Source organism: Schistocerca serialis, chromosome 7 (assembly GCF_023864345.2).
Source record: "Schistocerca serialis cubense isolate TAMUIC-IGC-003099 chromosome 7, iqSchSeri2.2, whole genome shotgun sequence".
In the NCBI taxonomy this organism is placed as follows: Eukaryota; Metazoa; Arthropoda; class Insecta; order Orthoptera; family Acrididae; genus Schistocerca; species Schistocerca serialis.
This window is the reverse complement of record NC_064644.1, coordinates 425,898,358-425,921,207: the sequence shown is the minus strand read 5'-3', so window position 1 is coordinate 425,921,207 and position 22,850 is coordinate 425,898,358. Positions and strand designations below refer to the sequence as shown.

The window sequence follows — 22,850 nt, the reverse complement described above, 5'->3', positions numbered from 1 at the left end:
CGGAGTGGGCGTCCTTCGGTAGTTAATGAAAGTTTGGTGCAGGAAGTGGACAATAAGGTGAGAGAAAACAGACGATTTACGATTCCCTCCTTGCGGGATGATTTTCCTAATGTTTCTCGTAGTGTTTTGTATGGCATTGTCACCGAGCACTTGAATTACCGAAAATTGTGAGCACGTTGGGTACCGAAAATGTTGACGGATGTGCACAAAACCAAACGTTAGACAGTACATTGACTTTCCTTGAGCGGTACCACAACGACGGTGATGATTTATTAAGCCAAATTGTTACGGGCGATGAAGCATGGGTAGCCTACGTCACACCATAATCAAAGCAACAGTCCATGGATTTTGAGCAAGGGCATCGTTTTTATGCAAGACAATGCCCATCCGCATGTGGTGAATCGGCGGTCGGCGTCTTAAAGCCGATGACGAAGTCAAAACAGTGGCGATGCAGTGGTTAACAAGTCAGGTGGCAGACTTCTATGAAGAGGATATTCAAAAACTGGTACAACGTTATGACAAGTGCCTCAATATTGACGGAAATTATGTAGAAATGTAGATTAAGGTACAGGCTTTCACGTAAAAATATAAATATTGAGATATTTTAGCACGTTTTTTTTTTTTAATTTCAAAACGGTACTTACTTAAAATACGCCTCGTAATTCAGCAACATTTCCCTCTTATAAACGAGATTTAAAGTTTTCTATGTTAATTTGCTTAGAATGTTTAGTTATCCAACATCACGTATTATGAGAGAGATGTGTCTGTTGACACAGCCTCTGCATATCTTGGGCACTGGAGGACCACTTGCTCAGGTTATCCACCACGTAGCGACATTCACATTCTGGACTTGTCCTTTTTCAGGGCGATAAAAATACTCGATGGTGACAAAAGAGTGTAGTTCATTGGACTCTTTTATAATATTACATTTATTTGCAAAAAGAAAGGGTGCTAGACTCTATAACGGCCGGACGTTTGGGCGTGTTGCAGGCGTGTCGGACTACCGCAAGTTCGCGGTGTGCCTGCCGTTCGAGACGACGACGGGCCCCGCGAGCCTGGCCTACGTGGTGATGCTGATGCTGGTGAACGGCGTCGCCTTCCTCATCCTGATGGGCTGCTACCTCAAGATGTACTGCGCCATCCGCGGCTCGCAGGCCTGGAACTCCAACGACTCGCGCATCGCCAAGCGCATGGCGCTGCTCGTCTTCACCGACTTCATCTGCTGGTCGCCCGTCGCCTTCTTCTCGCTCACCGCCGCCTTCGGGCTCGAGCTGGTTACCCTGGAACAAGCCAAGGTAAAACACCTCGTAGCATCGTTGTAAGAGCACTTTCCTACCATAACACCAGTGGTCCAAGACTACAATCATTCCCCGAAGAATTATTTTCCATTGTGATATACTTCCAGCAGATCAAGTAGACACGTAAGTTCATACTCAACTGTGCAGTAGCAATAGTTGCTAATTGCTGAGCGCTCCATCTGTAGGTGGAGAATGTAAACCTGTTACATGTCTTATAATCTTTTTACATAAATATTTCAGTCTCAGACGACACAAAATATATCATTATCAGTTTAGACATAATATCCAAGTCATCATTAGATGATCTGTTTAAAAAGAAAGGAAAAGGGGAATAGTAAGCTACTAAGGAACCATATTAAAAATCAAACTTTCTTTCCACAACTACAGTATTTAAATATGTAACATAGTAACTCGTCACCTCCAGAGAGGCTGAAAGTTTCCTCCCAATTTCGCTTAAATTGAACAGATAAATAGACAAAGATTCAGGGACTTTGAGAAAATATGTGATGCTAAGTATTACTGTAGGCTTACTGTTGATCGTAGGAGTGGGTCACACATCGCTATCATTCAGACTTCAGAATACAAAATAAACTGATTTGGTTTATTCATTCCTGTTCCCAAATATTACTTAATGACATGCATTTTATTACTAATCAATTCCCTACAGCTTCCCTCGTGTACCTGTTAGACACATATATTGCGCATATCTCCTCCTCCCTTCTTCCTCTATGACCCTCTCCTCCACTTGCTTGATATCCATCTCTTCCCACTCCCTCTCTCTGTCCATCTTGTCCTTCCATCAACTCTCTGTTCATCTCATCATTCCTACATCTCCCTATTCATTTTCTGCTGCCACGCAATTCAGATCGATAAGGCAGGCAAATACTAATCCAACGCAAGACACCTGTTGTGCTGTGCAGGCCATGTCTTGGCCCTGATGGCTCTCCTGTAACGAAGGTCGACAAGGCAGGCTGATACTACTTTCGCACATCACAACTGTTGTGCAGGCAGCCTATATGATAGGAGCTGGAAAAATTACTTTTGTTCACATCTCTTCTACTACTGGAGTTAGGATGTTATAAACTCCTGAGCAGTGCTGATACTCGTGAAGTTTGCTGTTTATGTGCCAAATTTGGTTCAAACTGATCCAGGCACACATCACATCCCTTCTTACTCTTAGTCTGTCCCACCCTGCCCGTCTCTTCCTCCTTCTCTCTCTCACCATTTGTTCCTTCCCTATCGCTCTGTTAATTACCTTTCCCCCTATTCATCTCCTACATACCTCTCCTCCCATCTCTGGTGCATCGCACCCTGCCCACTCTCTGCCTATCCCATCCTCTCTGTCCATCTTCTCCTTCTCTATTTCCATCCTCTCCTGTCCTCTCTCTCTCTACTTATCCCCTCCATCCACTCGATCTCCCCATCTCCTCCAAACTCTCTCTCTTCCAGTCTTTCTTGCATCCATTTTCTGTCCATCTCCTCTTACTCCTCCCCGACTCTCTCTGTCCATCTCCTCCTTCCCTTTCCCTCTCTGCCCATCTTCTACTCCCCATGTCCTCCTCCTCCTCCTCCTTTTGTTCCTCTTTGCTCCTCTCCCTCTGCCTCCTTCTACCACAATCTCTCTTTCCTTCTCCTATTGCCCCCTATCTCCTCCTGCTCTCATCTCCTTACACTTCCTCTTCCCCAGCTCACCCTATGCATCTCCTCCTTCCTTTATCTCCACATCGATCTCAGGCTCCCCTCTCTCTATTCATCTCCTCCTCCTTTCTCTGCCCCATGCCTACTTCTACGCTATCTTTGTCAATTGAGTCCTGCCCCCCTCTACCGCTACGGTCGCAGGTTCGAATTCTGCCTCGGACATGGATGTGTGTGATGTCCTTAGGTTAGTTAGGTTTAAGTAGGTCTAAGTTCTAGGGGACTGATTACCTTAGAAGTCTCATAGTGCTCAGAGCCATTTGAACCATTTGAACCTGCCCCCTCTCTGTTTACTCCCTGCTCTATCCATCTCAAACTTCCGCAGGCCATACCCATTCACACATACAGCGCATGCAAAACTGGTCATAAAGACAGACCAATACTGTTCGCACATAACAAGCCTGACATGAAGGGCAGCTAATGCGACAGAGGCCAAAGAAACATGTTTGCCTCTGTGTCCACTCCTGCTTAAGTTGGAAGGTTGTAAACCACACAGTGCTGATAACTGTGACATGTCACCAAGTTTATTTAAACCAGTTAGAAAGAAATGCTGTGAATTGTGGCTTTATACAACGAAGCGAGGTAAATGAAGAACTAAACAGCTGTTAAGTTGTATGGAATGTACTAACTGTACAGAAAACTTCCCAGAAATATTTGATAATGGCAAACATGCACAAGATCTAACTCTTATGCACTACTTGTAAAAGTTATAGTTGCTACTGCTGTCTTTACGAAAGTTAGTGTTTTGTATGTGCCACCTGGAATCAGTTGAACAACCCACACTATTGACTGACACAGGTCCCTCCCTAACTGACAACCAAATGCAGAAGATTACAAGTTTTCCACTTCCTTAAGAATGTGTTTTGATTTCTGTGTGTAAAGAAGTTCTGTATCCAATCACAAAACCGAAATAATATTTAGATGAATTATTTAATGAAAAGGACAAGTTTTGTATCACAGAATTAGATTCTGAGAGATAAAAAATTGGCTACAATAATTACAAATATTAGAACGATGGCTAATGACGTCTTGACGAACAAAATTGAGCAAGACGCTACAGAAATGGAAGAAATGGAAGAAGGGGTATTATTTATTGCATGGTATGGCAAAATAAAGTAGACGACGGAGAAAGATTACCGTTGCCCCAGTAAGCTTTCTTGCTGACAGTGACTGGGAGAGCAGTGTGCTGACGACATGTTCCTCCATATCCGCATCCAGAGACGTCTGTCGGCGGAGGATGACATGACGGTGGGTCGTTACTGTTGGGCCTTCGGAGGCCTGTTTAGACTCCAACAAAATAATGCCCTGGATATGAAGGCATGATTCGTAAATAAAGAATAGGTTGCCATATTAAGGAATGACTCTTAATTAAAGAATAGGATGCCACATTAAGGCCTTATCTGTAATCAAAGAATAGGGTGACTCTTTAAAAGGACATGACCGACTTTCTTTCTCACTGTAAGCATGACCTCCATCTCTAATGAACATCTACGAAAGAAGAGTTAAATCGTAGTATCCCTTCCTTTCCGTTCCTTTTGACGAGGATGCCACCTAACAAGCAGTATTCAAGAATCTAACTATGGGTTTGTGAGCCACCTCTCTCACGGGCGCATTACATTTCTTCAAGATTCTTCCAGGGAATCTGTCTGGCATCTGTTTATCCCGAAACTACTTTTAAGAGGTTACTGAAGCCGTACACGGCTGTTGCAGGTGTTCACGGTGTTCGTGCTGCCGCTGAACTCGTGCTGCAACCCGTTCCTGTACGCGATCCTGACGAAGCAGTTCAAGAAGGACTGCGTGCTCATCTGCAAGGCGATCGAGGAGTCGCGCGTGACGCGCGGCATCGGCCGCTGCCGGCACAGCTCCAACTTCAGCAACCGCCAGACGCCCGCCAACACCAACAGCCTCGCGGACCGCTCCTCCAGGGAGCAGCAGCAGCAGCAACAACAGCAACAGCTACATCACCAGCACCAGCAGATCGCCTGCGCCTGCGGAGGTAATCCAATCCACAGCAGGATCTCACTGCTGCTGTCAACTGCACTGCTCGCTATTATAATTGCAGCACCAGGAGGAACAGCAAACCCGAAAATTTATTTGTTTTATGTACACAGTGTAGCAGGAAAATTACATTATTTAATCTGCAAGTGGCCGTAACCCGGCTGGTGATTTAGTCGAACTGAACTTCCATGATAAATACACTACTGGCCATTAAAATTGCTACACGAAAAAGAAATGCAGATGATAAACGGGTATTCATTGGACAAGTATGTATATTGTACTAGAACAGACATGTGATTACATTTTCACGCAATTTCTGGGCATTGAGTCAAACAGAGCTTGGATGGCGTGTACAGGTACAGCTGCCCATGCAGCTTCAACACGATACCACAGTTCATCAAGAGTAGTGACTGGCGTATTGTGACGAGCCAATTGCTCGGCCACCATTGATCAGACGTTTTCCATTGGTGAGAGATCTGGAGAATGTGCTGGCCAGGGCAGCAGTCGAACATTTTCTGTATCCAGAATGGCCCGTAAAGCACCTGAAACATGCGGTCGTGCATTATCCTGCTGAAATGTAGGGTTTCGCAGGGATCGAATAAAGGGTAGAGCCACGGGTCGTAACACATCTGAAATGTAACGTTCACTGTTCAAAGTGCTGTCAATGCGAACAAGAAGTGACCGAGACGTGTAACCAATGGCACCGCGATGACGCCAAACAGCGATGCGACCATCATGATGGTGTAAACAGAACCTGGATTCATCCGAAAAAAATGACGTTTTGCCATTCGTGCACCCAGGTTCGTCGTTGAGTACACCATCGCAGGCGCTCCTGTCTGTGATGCAGCGTCAAGGGTAACCGCAGCCATGGTCCCCGAGCTGATAGTCCATGCTGCTGCAAGCGTCGCCGAACTGTTCGTGCAGATGGTGTTGACTCAGGGATCGAGATGTGGCTGCACGATCCGTTACAGCCATGCGGATAAGATGCCTTTCTTCTCTACTGCTAGTGATACGAGGCCGTTGAAATCCAGCACTGCGTTCCGTATTGCCCTTCGGAACCCACTGATTCCATATTCTGCTAACTGTGATTGGTCTCGACCAATGCGAGCAGCAATGTCGCTATGCGATAAACCGCTATCGCGATAGGCTACAATCCGACCGTTGGAAACGTGATGGTACCCTTACACGAGGCATCGCCGGTCAACTGCTGTTTGTGTATGAGAAATCGGTTGGAAACTTTCCTCATGTCAACACCTTGTAGGTGTCGCCACCGGCCCCAACCTTGTATGAATGCCCTGAAAAGCTAATCATTTGCACATCACAGCATCTTCTTCCTGTCGGTTAAATTTCGCGTCTGTAGCACGTCATATTCGTGGTGTATCAATTTTAATGGCCAGTAGTGTATGTGTACGTCTTCCCATGACATCTACCGTTTGTACCATGGTTTATCAATCGTATTGGCTGCCGAGTGATGGCGTCCCAGTGTCCGGGAAACTCAGGACGAGACGTTTTCAGTGGGTGTGAGATATAGAAAACTTTTGCCCAGCGGAACAGTCGAATATCTCTTGAACCGATGTATCTCAGGAAGGCACTGTGAATATGCGGCCTTGCGTCACCTAGTTGAGAGATAACATCAGGGAATTGTCAAAGATGGAGCGCAACCACTGGCCTTGACATATCGGTACTGTATCGCCTGCTGTTCAAATTACTGGCTCTGCGAAGTTTGTGTGATGGTGTTACACCGGGTCAGGCACGTTTTCTCTGGTGTTTGAGCAGATATTTGAAATTTCGATTTTGCATTGTGTAGCTAGTCAGCTCAAACGAACAGTACTCATCAAGTCATTCATGCGGCGCCCAGTGTCAGCGGAAAGCGTCATCTTCTTTCCAATTACTAACAATATGACTTTTAAAGCGGAATTTGAAGTGGTCATTTGATAGAGTGGTCCCAGGTAAGTCTAGTGCGATATTTGTTTTGCCGATGTGTGTTAATAGGGACACTAAACGACGAAGAATAACAAATAATCGAGCAGCGATAGCACCGCCTTGGTTTACAGTGTCTGTACCGCCAGTCATGCAGTGCTACTGAATCGCTGCTGGATTTATTCTTGGTGTTTTGCTGTCCCCATCAATACGTACTTTAAAGCGGAGTATCGCACTAGACTACATTCATGCTCATAAATTAAGGATAATTGCAGAATGTAGTTCCACACAACGTGGCACTACACAAAACTGGCGCCAATAGCATAGGCACATGGGGAACACACACGACAGAGATCCGTAAGTCCAGGGTATTGGTGATAAGTTGAGAAAACCGTCCCGAAACACATGTGCTACAAAACGCCACTGTTTCCTGCGCATGTACCCCAGCTTCAATATGGGATATGATCACCATGCACACGTGCACAGGCCGCATAAGGGGTTGGCATATTCTGGATCAGGTGGTCGAGCAGCTGCTGGGGTACAGCCTCCCATTCTTGCCCTAGTGCCTATCGGAGCTCCTGAAGTGTCCTAGGGGTTTGAAGACGTGCAGCGATACGTCGATCTGGAGAACAGGCAGGCCGCTCCATTCGCCTGATATCTTCTGTTTCAAGGTACTCCTCTACGATGGCAGCTCGGTGGGGCCGTACGTTATCATCCATCAGGAGGAAGGTGGGACCCACTGCACCCCTGAAAAGGTGGACATAATGGTACAAAATGACGCCCTGATGCATCTGACCTGTTAGAGTTCCTCTGTCAAAGACATGCAACAATCATAGTCCCACCCCTAACCATCAAACCATGACCTCCATACAGGACCCTTTCAAGGACATTAAGGGGTTGGTGTCGGGTTCCTGGTTCACGCCAGATGAAAACCCTGGACTCGTCCGTGAGCATAACCTGAGACCACTGTTTCAACGACCAAGTACTGTGTTCTTGACACCAGACGTTACGGGCTCTCCTGTGACCAGGTGTCAGTGGAATGCACCTTATAGGTCTCTGGACGAATAAACCATGTTTGTTCAGTCTTCTGTAGACTGTATGTCTGGAGACAACTGCTCGAGTGGCTGCGGTAAAGTCCCGAGCAAGGCTACCTGCAGTACTCCGTGGGAGTCTGCGGGCACTGATGGTGAGATATCGGTCTTCTTGCGGTGTTGTACACTGTGGATATCCAGTACTGTAGCGCCTGGACACGTTTCCTGTCTTTTGGAATCGTTGCCATAATCTTGAGATCATACTTTGTGGCACACAGAGGGCCCATGCTACGACCTGCTGTGTTTGACCATCCTCCAGTCGCCCTAGTATTTTACCCTTCATAACGCCATCAATATGTGTTCTCTGAGCCATTTTCAACACACAGTAACCATTAGCTCGTCTGAAAACGTCCGCACACTTACTCGCTGCACCGTACTCTGACATGCACCAACACACCTCTGCGTATGTGGACTGCTGCCAGCGCCACCGTTCGATGACTGCAGGTCAAATGCACTGCATGGTTATACACCGAGGTGATTTAAATCCGCAAACCGCCCACCAGAGCGTTGTTTCACCATGTACCAGCATTATCGTTAATTTATGAGCATGAGTGTAGTTTGGGACCGCTCTATCAGATGAACACATAAAATTCAGGATTAAAAATTATTTCGTCCGTGATGGGGAACAACCAGATGCTTTCTGTTGACACAAGACGTCGCATGGAACATGTTATGAGCAGTATTTGTTTGGATCGCCTCTATCTCCAAACTGCAATAACGAAATCGAAGATATCTGCCGAAACGCCACAGAAAATGAGTCTGAAGAATTTTAGGAGAAACACCCGGTTACGCAATGTAATCTACACCATTAGGCCAGGTGCCGAGACACAGGGCTGAAAAAACGGTATTCGCGTTCCAATGGTCTCGAGGTTTCCCGATATGCCACCGAATGCGATAGAGTACCGAATCTGCTTCAACAACCACGTCACATCTGGCTCGCGTGATGCAAGTGCATGGAATGGGCGAGTAACTACCAACTTGCCGCAACGACAAGCAACAAACTTTCTTAAAATCTGACTGTAAACGTGGGCGAAAATAACATTAAATCCTACCACTGTACAAACTCTTGTATTTGAAAAACATTGAAAAATTGTTCCCGTACAATAACGATATTTACGAATACATTTACACATTTACTCAGATATTTATGTAAAGTTAGCATTCAAAGGTGAAAAATTACTTGTTTGTGAAACCAATAAAATAGTTTATTTGTTTTTGAGAAATTGTAATGATTAACCAATTGGATTACCAATGACCATGTCGATATTTGTTCACATAATTATTAGAATAACAGGTAAAATCATTACCAGCCTTTCATCAGCTAGGAAACAAGATCATGACATTAAGATGGGACAAGGGGAAAAAAATTAATCAAGAATTATAGGGATAACTTACGAAATAAATCATACGAAATTTGCGGTATTTGCTATCGCGAGTATAAATTACAGCGGCAAGACCCGTTGGGAAGATAATACCAACAGACGCCAGTAAATCACGTAACTAGTGAAATATCGACAATCTGAGCGACTCGTGATTTCGATCTTCTATACACTTATTAGTTGCTGCTGTTACATATGACTTGCACTCTAGAAGAAATTACATCCGTGTCTTCCAGTTATTTTCATTTTTATAATCCACAGTCGTTGAAAAAAGCTAATACTCGTCGTCGTGATAGTACCAGAAGGAGTCGCTAGAGCGCAGATAAATCGGAAGATAGAGTAGTAAACAAGTTTTCTCGAGCTGCGTCGCAAGCTGATCATGCAGTACTAGGCGGGTTCACACGCAGCACTGCTGAGTCTGTATCACAATAACGAATGCAAGCTAGCAATGTAAGACGGCTTCAGAGGATACGTCTATCGTCATGCTGTACTCAGAAGCTCCACTCATCTTAAACGACAATGTGATGTCACTCTTGAATTTAATGGTCCAGACGCTGACAGTCCATGTTTTGCCAGACGGCGACGCACTGACCTTGTAGATAATAGTCTTGCTCCGAACTTGCCCATTTTCTGACTCTAGGTAGGTCATGTGGCTGGTAGATCCTGCACGATTCTAATCATTTGGAGATGCTCGGAACCTGCATGGCGTTCAGTATGGCCCTCCCGAATCAAAAATTGCTCTCAGCACTATCGTACTTTACATCTGAGGTCATCAGTCCCCTAGACTTAGAACTACTTAAATCTAAACCTAACATCACACACATCCCTTCACGACGCAGGATTCGAACCTGCGACCATAGCAGCCGCGTGGTTCCGGACTGAAGCACCTAGAACCGCTCGGCCACTCAAGCCGGCCCTCCCGAATCGGTTGCTTATTCGCAAGATAGTCGCGAGATTCCAACCGACGCGGGCAGGAATGTTGGAGAAAAAACTACAGCCTTAATAGGCCACATGTTGTTCGTTTCTTATACGGTCGTAAGACAGTAAACAACTTTCAAATGAAATTTCTAAGTGAGAAGCCCGCTACGTAAGCTTTTCATTTCCACAGTAGGCAGACTGCGTACATACTGTGCACATTCATGCCGATTCGACGTTTGTTGCATGTCATTTTCGTGATATTACAATAATATTAATGCCCAGTGGTGTAAGTTCTGTGCATGCAGTAACCGTTTCGAACACGCACCCTTCTTCAGCAACTTAGCCAGCCTCGCGCTAACGGCTTCGTGGTGGTGTGTGGCAGGTATGAAAGGCGGCCGGGGACGATCTAGAGCGGGGGCGGCGGCGGCGGACGGGAGGCGCTCGTGGGCGGCGGCGCTGCTGATGCGGCTGTGGCGTCGCGACGCCGCCTCCGGGGGCGGCGGTGGAGGCGGAGGGCGACGCGGAGGCGGAGCTACGTCGCGCCCGGCGGCGGTGCACGGCAAGCGCAACGCGTCGCTGTCCTCCAGCGAGAACTTCAGGTACCCCGGCGCCGCGCCACCCCCGGAGGCTGCTGCCGCCGCCCTGCTCGCCGCCCGCCCCACGTAACGCCCAGCAGACTAACTCTGCATGCTCTCGCTTCCTTTCTCGTGCTGTGCCTTGCTCTGCTTTCCGCTGCACGCTGCCTGCTCTCCACACTGACTGCACCTATCACTACAGTTCTTCAGTGGTGACGCACCCTACACCTTCTATCCAGCTCGAAGATACAGAACTGTGCTACTCTAGTAATTGGGTACCCTTACACCACAAATGTTGTGTTCACAACCTCCCACCCCATCTCCCGCCCACACACGCACACACACATACACATGTTGTTTTGACACACTTTAAACTAAATTTTAACGCATTGCGGGAAACCAAAGGTATATTTGGAAACGGAATTAATCTTCAGGAACAAGAAATAAAAATACGTATGACAATTGCCGATGATACTGTAATTATACCAGGGACGGCAAAAGACTCAGAAGAGCAGCTGAATTCAATGGACAGTGTCTCGAAGAAAGATTATAAGGAAGCATCGCACATGCTCTTTTCTCACATGAGATCCTGCGGACTTTACATGAAGTGCTATAGACAGTTTCCATATTCCTAGCTTTCCATAAAGCTTATGAAACGACGCCACACTGCCGATTATTAACGAAGGTAAAAGCATACAGAATAAGTTCCCAGGAATGTGACTGACTTGAAGACTTCTTAAGTACGTGTCCTGTCCTGAACGGCGATTGTTCATCAGAGGAAAAGATATCGTCAGGTGCGCTCTAGGGAAGTGTGATAGGACCGCTGTTATTTTCTACATACGTAAATGATCTGACGGAGAGAATAAGCAGCAGCTCGCGGCTGTTTGTTGATGATGATGCTATGTATGGGAGAGTGTCATCGTTGAGTGACTGTAAAAGACGACTTAGACCGTATTTATAGGTAGTGTGATGAATGGCAGCTACCTCTAAATATAGAAAAGTGGAAGTTGGTGCAGGCGAGTAGGAAAAACATACCCCTATTGTTGTGGTACGGCAATAGTAATATCCTGCTTGAAACATTCACGTCGATTAAATATCTAAGCGTAACGTTGCAAAGCGATATGAAAAGGAACGAGCATCTAAGTACTGTAGTAGGAAAGGCGAATTGTCGTCTTCGATTTATTGGGAGAATTTTAGGAAAGTGTGGTTCATCTGTAAAGGAGACCGCGTATATTGTTGAGTACTGTTCGAGCGTTTGGGATCTGCACCAGCTCGGATTAAAGGAACACATCGAAGTAGTTTAGAGGCGGGATGCTGTATTTGATACCGGTAGGTTCGGACACCATGCAAGAATTACGGAGATGCTTCGGGAACTCATATGGAAATCACTGGAGGGAAAACAACCTTCTTTTGGAGGACCACTATTGAGAAAACTAAAAGAAGGTGACTCCAGAACGATTCTACTGCCGCCAACGTACATTTCACGTAAGGGCCATGAAAATAAGATTGGAGAAAATAGGGCTCATAAGGAGGCGTATAGACAGTTGATTTTTCCTCAGTCTGTTTGCGAATGGAACAAGAAAAGAAATCGCTATTAGTGGTACAGGGTACTCACCGTCACGCACCATAGGGTGGCTTGCGTGTTCACTGTTGCAGTCCTCAAGCAACTGTAGCACGAGTTTTATCTCGCGACAATAACAAATATCCTGTTTTAAGAAGTCTTAATCATTGGGGAAGACATCGAGCGTGAAGATGGCGTGCAATAATGTTCATGTTTCCCACAGCCGTCACGGCGCTTTCGATGACTGCAACAGGTACCATGCATTGGTAAATATCCCTTATAGTATCGTAATGAAGCCACTACCCAGCGTCCATGCTGCATTGCGTGATTCGAGCAGACTTTGGGCTTTCTCACAGCTAATCGAGACATGGCTATCGAAATGGCGTAACAAGAAAAGTGATTCATTATACAAGGAGACAAGTTTCCATTCTTTCTCAGACAGGTTTATTATGATTCCGTGCCCACTGCAATCGCAACTGACGATAAAAACTGTGCGGTCAAATTAATCAGACCACATGTCAAAAGGTTTGAATAACCACCTTTTGTAGCATGGACTACCGCGAGACGTGAAGGAATAGTCGGTGAGGTTCTGTAAGGTACCGACAGGCAGATGGAGCCATACTGACAGCAGTTCTGTAGCCAGCTGCACTAGGTTTCTCGACTGAGGATCCGCGTGAAAAGCCTGATCGAGGTCGTCCCATACATTCTGGGTAGGGTTTAAATCCAGAGTGTGTGGTTGTCAGTGCAGTACAGGGGAAAAACAAAATGCATGTAGGAGTGGAGATTGTCGACATGGATAGGCACATACATGTGTTGATCCACAGTGCCTTGCAGGATGAGTAGATCATCCAGAGAATGTCACGAAAACATTCCCCGGTCTGTAACTCTCACACCTTAGGCCTGGAGACTTCTGACGGGTGTTGCACGGTAGTTCCTTCCAGACGCTTCGCATATTGCACACATAAAAAGTTATTCCTCTAAAAAGACCACTTGTCGCCACTCAGTGGACGTCAACATGCGATACTGGGGTGTAAATTCCAGCCTTCGTGACCGATGAGCGCCAGTCACCATGGGTGCACAAACCAGGCACCTCCTCTGGAGGCCCATATTCGGCGACATTCGTTGAATTCTCGTTGAGGAGACATTGTTGGTAGCCCGATGGTGCATCTCGATAGTCAGCTGCTCAACAGCTGCACGTTTATTGGCCCGTACGCATTTCCCCAGCCATTGTTCACTCCTGTCATCCATTGTCTGTAGTACATCCAGCCGATTTTGCCTCCAGTTTCGGAAAGCGCCATTTTTCCATGCACAGTATACTTTAACCACGGGGGCGCACGAACATTTTACAGACTTACCCGTTTCGGAAATGCTTCCACCTTTGGCCTGAAAGCCGATGATCATGCCCTTCTGGACATGAGACAAAACACGCTGTTTCCACTTGACGGCGAGGATGCGCTTTTTTCTACCCCCCCCCCCCCCCCCTCCACGACACACTTTATATCTCCTGCATTCACTGCTAGTGCTTCTACCTGCCATCTGTGAATAGTTACAGCACTTTCGTGTGGAACATAGGCAGTGGTCACATTACTGTGGGTCTACATGAGAATACATAGGACTCATCTGCCAAAGTTAAACAGTGCGTGCTGAACGTTATGCTCCAGAGCAGCACCCACATTGTATTTGATGTCAGATCTGTCACGGATTTCCACCTATCCTGCTTTACACAGCGATCAAGCTGCCGACGTTCACCTTCTGTGACGACCTACTCCTGGTTTCACTGTCTTTCGATAACTTTTGTAGATACTCACGACAGTAGCACGTGAACAGCCAACTAGTTTTACTGTTTTCTAGATGCTCGTTCCCAGACGCCGAGACATAACAATCTGTCCACAGTCCCCATCGCTCATGTTAGCGAATTTCCGCATCTGCGACATATACTGTCGGCAGACGGATTCCCCATTCGCGCCACGTTCCCGCAACACTATAAGGCGATATTCAGTCTCGAGTTGGTCGGTAGTAATAATGTTTTCGATCCACAGTCTGTTTTCCCTGTGTGATAATGCTGGCACATAAATCGTACACTTGTTAACGATTGGCACTAACTTCATGAAACACAATGTTTATATACACCCTACGAATGTGACTGCTGCCGTTTTTCATTGTTTTTCCCTACTCAAGAGCATCATTAAATGTATGTTTCTGTGTAGGTCTGTCAGTTACACTTCTCAGTTTTTCTGCCTGTACAATTTTTCTCTATTCTTTCAATATGTAATTACAGAATGCTTAATATCCACATAGAATGTGTTTTCCCTCTGCTACTGCTCACCACCTATGGAAGTTTACTTCATGGTATGTCTGTGATGTATGACTTGGTTTGATTTAGCTATTTTAAATGTGTTTCCTTGTGTTGTTTGTTTATTGTTGTGAGTATTTGAGTGTTCTGAGAAACTGTAATACTAACTGTTGATTTTTAGGCTTACCAGGTGTTACAAATACCTCGTATGAAAATTGCTAGATGTTTGACCTACTGAAATGGACAAACATTGCATGTTAGTTGATATTTGTGTGTGAGTCACTCAGATATGGTTTGTTGACTGCTTTTGTGTTGTATTATTTGTGTAACTCTGTGTCTGTAATATGCTGCTTACTATATTGTCTGTTTTGTTGTTGTATATGAGTACATGGAAGATTATTTTGTATTATGTGTGTTATTGATCCCAGTGAGCCGGGTCACTCTTGTGCTATATTTTAGTAGATTATGTATGTATTGCCAATTTATCTGTTACCTATCTGCCTGTTAAGTGTGGCATAGGGATGGAAGAAGCTGTCAGAAACCCCACTGTAAGCTTACTAAGGAAGCATATTTCATCTATGAAGGAGGTGTCTTACTAAACAGAGTTCAATCCATTTTATGGTACTTTGCGTCAGCATGAAGTCCTTAAATTGTGCCTGTGCTTTGTTTAGCCTCCTCCCCACTACGCATTCTATAATGGCTCATGGATTACAGGTATTACTTTTTTGAGACATCTGGCTTTTGACTGGTTTGATGCAGCCAACCACAACTAACTCTTCTGTGCCAACCTCTTGATCTCAGGTTATGACTGACACATAACGTCCACATTTACCTGTAGGATACATTTTATTGCAAATTGTTTGAAGAATATTTGCAACATTCTTCTGTAGCACCATATCTCAGAAGCTTACATTCTCTTCTCTCTTCTCATTCACTACCATACAATGGCGTGCTCAAGAAGTATGTTCTCAGTAATTTCTTCCTCTGATTAAGGCATATGTTTGATGTTTAAGAGACTTCTTTTAGGGAGGAATGCCATCTTAGCCTATGCTTGTCTGCTTCTTATAACCTCTTTGATATTGTGATGGGTATTTACTTACAAGGAAGCAGAAGTCTTTCATTTCCTCTATGAATGTTAAGCTTATTACTTTTAATGTTAAATTTATTTGCTAACCCCAATCCTGCTACTTCTCAATACTTTTTCCTTTATTTGGTTTAGTCTCACTTCATATTCTGTGCTCATTAAAATGTTCATCCCATTCAACAGGTCTTTTAATTCTTCTTTGTATTCATTAAGTGTAGCAATAATGTCAGTGAATCTTATCCTTGATATCCTTTCAACTAGAATTTCCTTTTGTTCCTGTAATTGCTTCTTCATTGTCCAGATAAATAGTCATAAATTGTCCCTAATTTGAGCACTTCATTCTTGGTCTTCCATTCCTATTCTTCCTTCTTGCTTAATGTACATATTATATATTACCTGTCTTTCCCTATAGCTGAATCAAACTTTTCTGAGAATTTAAAACATCTTGCACCATTTTACATGATCCATTGCTTTTTCTAAACTGGGATAATCCATGAAGGTATGCTGATTTTTCTGAAGTCTTGCTTCCATTATCAAGCACCATGTCCAGAACTTCTTCTTTGTTGTGTTACCCTTCCTAAACCTACACTGATTGTCCTCAATTTTCTTTCCAGTTTACTGTATGTAATTCTTGTCATAATCTTGGATGCAAGAACTGTTAAGCTGATGGGGCAATAGTTCTTGCATTTATCTACCTTTGCTGCTCCAGTATAGTGTGGATGATGTTTTTACAGAAATCAGATGGCATGTCTCCAGTCTCATAGATTCTGCACATCAACTTGAATTGTCATTTAGTTGCCATTGCCCCTGCCCCTCCCATTCAAAAGGTACAATATCTACCACTTATGCCTTATTTCATGGCAAGAGTTCCAAAGCTCTGTCAGATTTTGATGCTTAGACTGCATCTACTGTATCTGTTCTATCGCATAAGTGGAGGGTTCCTACTACTATTTTCAATATGTAATTACTTAAAAATTTCATGTAGGTCAGTGGTAGTATAGGAGAACTATAAGAGCAACACTCTGTCTTTTCTTTCTCTGGCGTTTATCCCACCTGGTGCGGGGTCTGTTTCTTCACGATTTCACAATTATTATTTAACTTTGTGATCAGATAGCTGATCCCACAGTTGTCAAATTAACCTAAGGGAAGTAGTGGATACCACTTATATGTGCCTCATGTAAACTGTTATCTTCTTTTGTTTGCATGTCATTCTGTTTAACTCATTATATGGGGACAAGTTCACTATTTACCTAAGCAAGCGTGGAAAACTGCCTGGAAACAACACATCTGACGCATGGATTCAACCTCAGTCTGGCTAGCATCCTTGACTCGCAACGTCACATGCTGTGCATTATGCTGCACAAGCAGATCATTACTTTCAAAGGCTCACCATGTTTAAAATGACGTATAATGTCAACAGTTGAGGTTCCTTGGAAATGCATAGGCAAGAACAGTGAATGAAATGGAGAGGCAAAGAAATGGAAGAATCTATTATCAAGGAAAATTTTAGCTAACGTGCAACAAGTTTAAACAGCAGAAATTCAAAAGTAAAATTGTTAATCAGGGAGGTGCAATTGTGGTCTCATTTTTAAGTGTAGGAAGAAGGATGACCAATAGTGGGAGGCATCTGATATCAAGTCCTTTTTACAGCAAATTCTCAAGTGTTACAGGAAATTTCACAAAGTGTCTTAACTGCTGTGAGGCCTTGCTCAGTTTTCTACCTTTAAGTAATTCAATTAGTTCCGTTTTAATAATGATTAATCTAACAGTATTGCTTCAATGGCATGTTTCAGTCCCACCTAAATCCTCTGTCATGTCTTTAGTATCTCATTAATATTTTGATGACTGACGACTGATGGTACAACTTCACTGCTTCGTACTTAAGCATCAGAAGCAATGCTAGGCGTTGCATGTACACGAGTGATAACATCCATTAACAGCACAAATGTGAACGAAGCACTGAAACATATACGAGAGTTTGTTGAAAAGTAATGCCTCTAAATTGTTTATGAGAAAACTGTTAAGGCTTTTTAAATAAATCAAACATTATTAACATTTGGCACCATTATTCTGTGAAATACTTGCAGCTTTGACGGAGCCGCAACCTCACTTCTGCTTGCATCACCACATCACTATCAAAGTGAAGTCCTCGAGGGTTTGTTTTAGTTTGGAAACAGATGAAAATCTGATGTAGCAAAGTCGGGACGGTATGGAGGATGATCGATGACAGCAAACCCAAGGAATAGTATTGTTGCAGATATCGAAGCGCTTGTGTGAGGTCTGGAATACTAATAATGAAGGAGAGTGTGCTCCATGTGTGGACGAACTCTGGGAATTCGAAACTCGATTACAGCATGCTGTTTATGATGCACCAACATAGTTACATTACATATCGCCGTGATACTCGCTACTGTTTGGAGTCCTCTAACGGCAGAGGGCTGCAAATAGGTAGACATGAAAAATTAACACGTAGAATGTTAATAAGAGTTGTTATATTTAAAAAGCTTAAGTCTTTCATATTTAAAAAATCGTAAGCATGTCTTTTCAGTACGCCCTCGTATTACGTCCATAAAATGATGTCGTATGCTGTCAGCACGCTATGCAAAAAGCACTTCAAGCAAGAAATTTTTGATTCCACGAAACAGAGTTCTCACGTGCTCGTCTTACTGCTTCAAGCGAAACTGTGTTGGCTGTGAAAACAGAGAGCGGACACTTTTATGACGAGCGTTTTGTACTAGCATATGTCCTCCCACATTTCCCATTCACTGACAATCAGCTATAAGTCAGTTATCTGAAACAAAAAGAGATTTTGGGATTGAGCATCCCGTCGACAAGAACGTTTTCAGAAACCGTAGCACAAGTATGGCGAGACTTGTTTCAAAAAAATCATCTCAACATTTTCTGTTGTCGTTTTAGGGAAATCACTGGAACCTAAAGTTCAATAGCTTCACGGGGATTCGAAGCAGACTCATCTAGAATCCTCCACCTTTATAGGTCAGCTGTACTATCACGTCAGGCGAATCGATATAAATCAGCACTTCTTACAACTCTCTCATGCTTCATAACTCATTATCCCATGATTAGTTACACCTACATCTACATGATGCAGTTTCCATTTAAGTATTTGGTCGATGGTTCGTAGAGCCGCTTTCAAACTATTTCTCGACCGTTCCACACTGTAAAAGTACGTAGGGAAAACAAGCACATAACTAAAAAATAGCACCGTAACGGAAAACGACTTTCTGTTAATGATTGCCGCCCCGACTAGCTTATCGTATCGGTGGTACCCTGTTCCTCATTTCGAGCTAACACAGGAGGGGTTGCCCTTCTTTCAACTTTTTCGATGTCCTTCGTCAATCATAGCTGAAAAGGACCTCATATTGCCCACTAATACTCCAGAGGAGTAGGCACAAATGTAGAATAGGCGGTCCGTTTAGTAAATTCGTTGCACCTCCTTTCTGCCTATGAAACGTAGCCTTTGGTTCATCTTCCCCACAACATTTTCTATTTGATGGGTTCAGTTTAAGTTATTCGTATACGTAATCCGTATATATTACCTATAAATGTGTGTGGTTTACCGTACACGGTAATTTAACTGACTTTTGTTACTGCCCTAGTGAAGGACCGCACACTTCTTATTGTTTAGTTGCTACTTTTCGCACCATGCAGGTATCTTGTCCAGATCATTATGCAGTTCGTTTTGATCTCCTGTTGACTTTACTAGACGGCAAACGACAACGTGATTTGCAAACAGTCCCATCTCTTACATATATTAAAAACAGAGGAAGGCCCTTGGGGAATTCCAGATGTCACTTCGGTTGCTCTAAGTGAGTTCCTGTAGTTACTACGAACTGCACCTTTCTGCAGGAAATCACGAATTCAGCCGCACGATTGAGACGATACTGCACAGGCACGCCGATTGACTGGAAGCCCCTTTTGAGGAATGACATCGAAAGCCTTCTGTAAAACTAGAAATATGGGATGAATTTGGATCCTCTGTCGATAGTACTCATTACTTAGTGTGAATAAAAAGCAATTTATACCTCACAAGAAAGAGATCTTCATAACACCTCCTGCTTACGTGTCAACATATGTTTATTTGGCAGGTTTCATTGTGTTCTAACGAACATAGTCTACGTTCCAATGTTGCAGTACAAATCGATGTCAGTGATATGAGTAATTTGGTGTCATGTCGTAGAATGGTTGCCCGAAAAGTAGAGCGTGTAAATAAGTCCCACTGTCGTTTCTGAATAATACTTTATTTGATGTTCTCACAATCAGTATGTCTTTCAACAGATCTGGTAAACATCCAGAGTTATGAGGCGGATCTCTGCGGAACTTGGAGCAGTAACTGAGGAATGGGGACGCGTTTAAGCTTTGAGTCAATCCGTGGGGAAGTATTCGTACAGCTGGGCTAGCACATATCGATGGAGACAGAGATCTGACTGCAAACACCGCTCTAGCGTAGAGATTAAAGTTTCTTTCAAAGTTCATTTCTACACACATTAGTTACAGAAAACGCAGTCTGATTTTCAAACTTTCTGGGTACAAATGTAAGAAGTATTTCCAGTTTGATGTGGGTTGGTTTCTTTCTTTCCTCCGTAATTTTAAGAAAATTAAAATTTGTGATTTGCCAATGTTTTACTTCAACGTCAGTAAAGGTAAATTTCGGAGTATTATACCTACCCCATCACGTGGGTTATATAAATATTTGTATTTAATAAATGCTTTTTAGTATATGAATTTGTAAGATATGTTAATGTCGGTCATTGATCAAAAATTACAAAATTAGTTTCACAAACCGATATTGCAGAGGTATTCCATTAGGAATGTCAGGGTTAGAAAATTTTTATTACAAGGATACTGCCCAATACTGTCCGATGGGAACCCAAGGCAGATTCTTAAGTTTTGAAAACGTTCTATTCCGATTACGTTTGAAGATAGTCATTAAAATTTGTTTTTGAACGTTGTTTTCTTCCTTGTGTTTCAAAATTATCTCAGTCCATGGTTTCACTTCTTCGTGGCAACTGGAGCACTGACATTGGTGCAGTGAAAAATACGGAAAGGTTAATATTCCCATTTACATACAGGGTGAACAAAAAAGAACTTTACACTTTCAAAAATTCATACAGATTAGTCGGTAGTACATATTCGCTTCAGACTTTAAGCTGTTAACAGAGTATCTTGGGAATTGTCTTCCTTTTCTATATATGGGAGTAATTCTTTTCTGCGGGCTGCTGTCACCAAAGATTATTCGCGTCCATTAGGGTGACTACATACAACAGAAAAGCTAGCGTGCTTCTCAGTTCGCAAAACGGAATCGGTAACCTCTGTTCAGAGGAAATTTCGCACGCTCTTGCACCGGGAGCCATCAAGCGGAATCTCCATTAACGCCTAATAAGCGATCTGCAAAGGCAAAAGCCTCATCCACATCTTGTGACGTAGTATAATGTTGATCGTGTTCGAAAAGCAGGCCAGGAAAGCCCACAGAAATCACCATGTAGTGCAAGTCGTAAGCTTCAAATCCGACAAATTACCGTAAAAAAAAAGAAACAATTTAAACACCTTCCTATTAAAGTGTACGTATTACAACTGGTTCAGGTGCTCACTCCAGGGGATTATGCGGCACGATCTGACTTCTTCACCGAGATGTTGGCAAGGATGGACAGTCACAACGACATGTCAAAGATGTTAATTCTAAGTGACGAAGCATCGTTTCCTACTGAAGGTCAAGTTATCTGACACAATGTTCATTTCCAACCAACAGAAAAACCCCATTTCCCCATCGAACATAAAAGAGGTTCTCCACATTTCAATGCGTTTTGCGTAGTGTTGAGGGAGAAGATTTAGGTCCCCTTCTTTTTCGTAGAGAAAAGAGTCGCAAGCTTTCGCTTACCTCAACATGCTGCATTTCTGACTTCTGCCTCAGTTGCAAGAAAATTCCATCGACATCTTCCAACGAGATAGTTCACCGGCTCACTTTCACTTGGCTGTATGGGACACTTAAGCACAAATCTGCCTTGATGATGTCTCGGCTGTGCAGGTGCTAATGATTAAGTGTGGTGCATATGACCAACGCGATCGCCAGACGTAGTGACTTATAATTTTGTTATGGGGCTATGTCAAAGTGTTTGCCTCACCCCTGCCATAATCTTTTCCTCAGCTATGTCATCGTATCGCGGTTACATCATCGCTGACATGCTGCGCAATGTTTGGGAAGAGTACGAATATCATCTCAATGCTTGCCTTGTAACTCAAGTATCACAGTAGCCCCTGTAATATATAATTATACAGGGTTTCTCACTCGAAATAGGCCCCACAAACAAACACCAGCCGAGGGTAAGTCCTTGATCGTCCATCTGATTGACAAATTCCCGAAATATATGGATGTAAACTGTACTTGTCGTAGTAGACTCGAAAAAATTGGTCTGTGATGCTGTGAAATTGCACAGAACATGTGAATCTTTTTGTGAATGCGGGGGTTGCTCGACCAGTGTATGTGGATTTTCATTACATCACGAACGTCTATTCTGAGAGTTTACATAGCCAGAGAGATAGAAATACGCATCACTAAATCTGTCCTCTGAGGAATAAACTGCTCAAACCAACGGCAAAATGTAATGCGTTTGTCTTTGTCATTGGCATTCAGGTCCCGAACAAATGTAAGCCTGCATGGATAGACGCCGGCTTTCTTCGCAGCTCTGTAACATGCGCTCTGTGACATACCACATTCTTGAAATAAGCGTCAAACAGAAGTTTCAGGAGAGACTAATAATCGTTGTTTCATGTCAGTCACTTTTTCTTCCGGTAATGACGGCCGTTCCCCGCCATAAACATCCAACACCGTTCCACTGTTGTCCATCGTTTTCACTTTTGTACGGAACACTTAGACAGTATATGCTGGTCACCAATCCATTCAACGAACATTTGCTGACACGTCTTAATGCAACCAGTAATTCATTGTTGTGGCCGAGCGGTTCTAGGCACTACAGTCTAGAACCGGGCGAACGCTACGGTCGGAGGTTCGAATCCTGCCTC

General features: G+C 43.8%; 1 protein-coding gene across 1 annotated transcript in view; it reads left to right on the top strand.

The window, feature by feature from the left end:
- The window catches only part of LOC126413133 (lutropin-choriogonadotropic hormone receptor-like), a gene marked incomplete at its 3' end in the record, with an annotated part of 673,520 nt that overhangs the window by 636,047 nt on the left and 14,623 nt on the right, over positions 1 to 22,850 (top strand). Inside the window, exons 17-20 of the mRNA XM_050083025.1 lie at positions 991 to 1,295; positions 4,704 to 4,989; positions 10,682 to 10,737; positions 10,813 to 10,898. Coding sequence (XP_049938982.1) covers positions 991 to 1,295; positions 4,704 to 4,989; positions 10,682 to 10,737; positions 10,813 to 10,898 — 733 coding nt within the window. The remainder of the gene's footprint in view (positions 1 to 990; positions 1,296 to 4,703; positions 4,990 to 10,681; positions 10,738 to 10,812; positions 10,899 to 22,850) is intronic.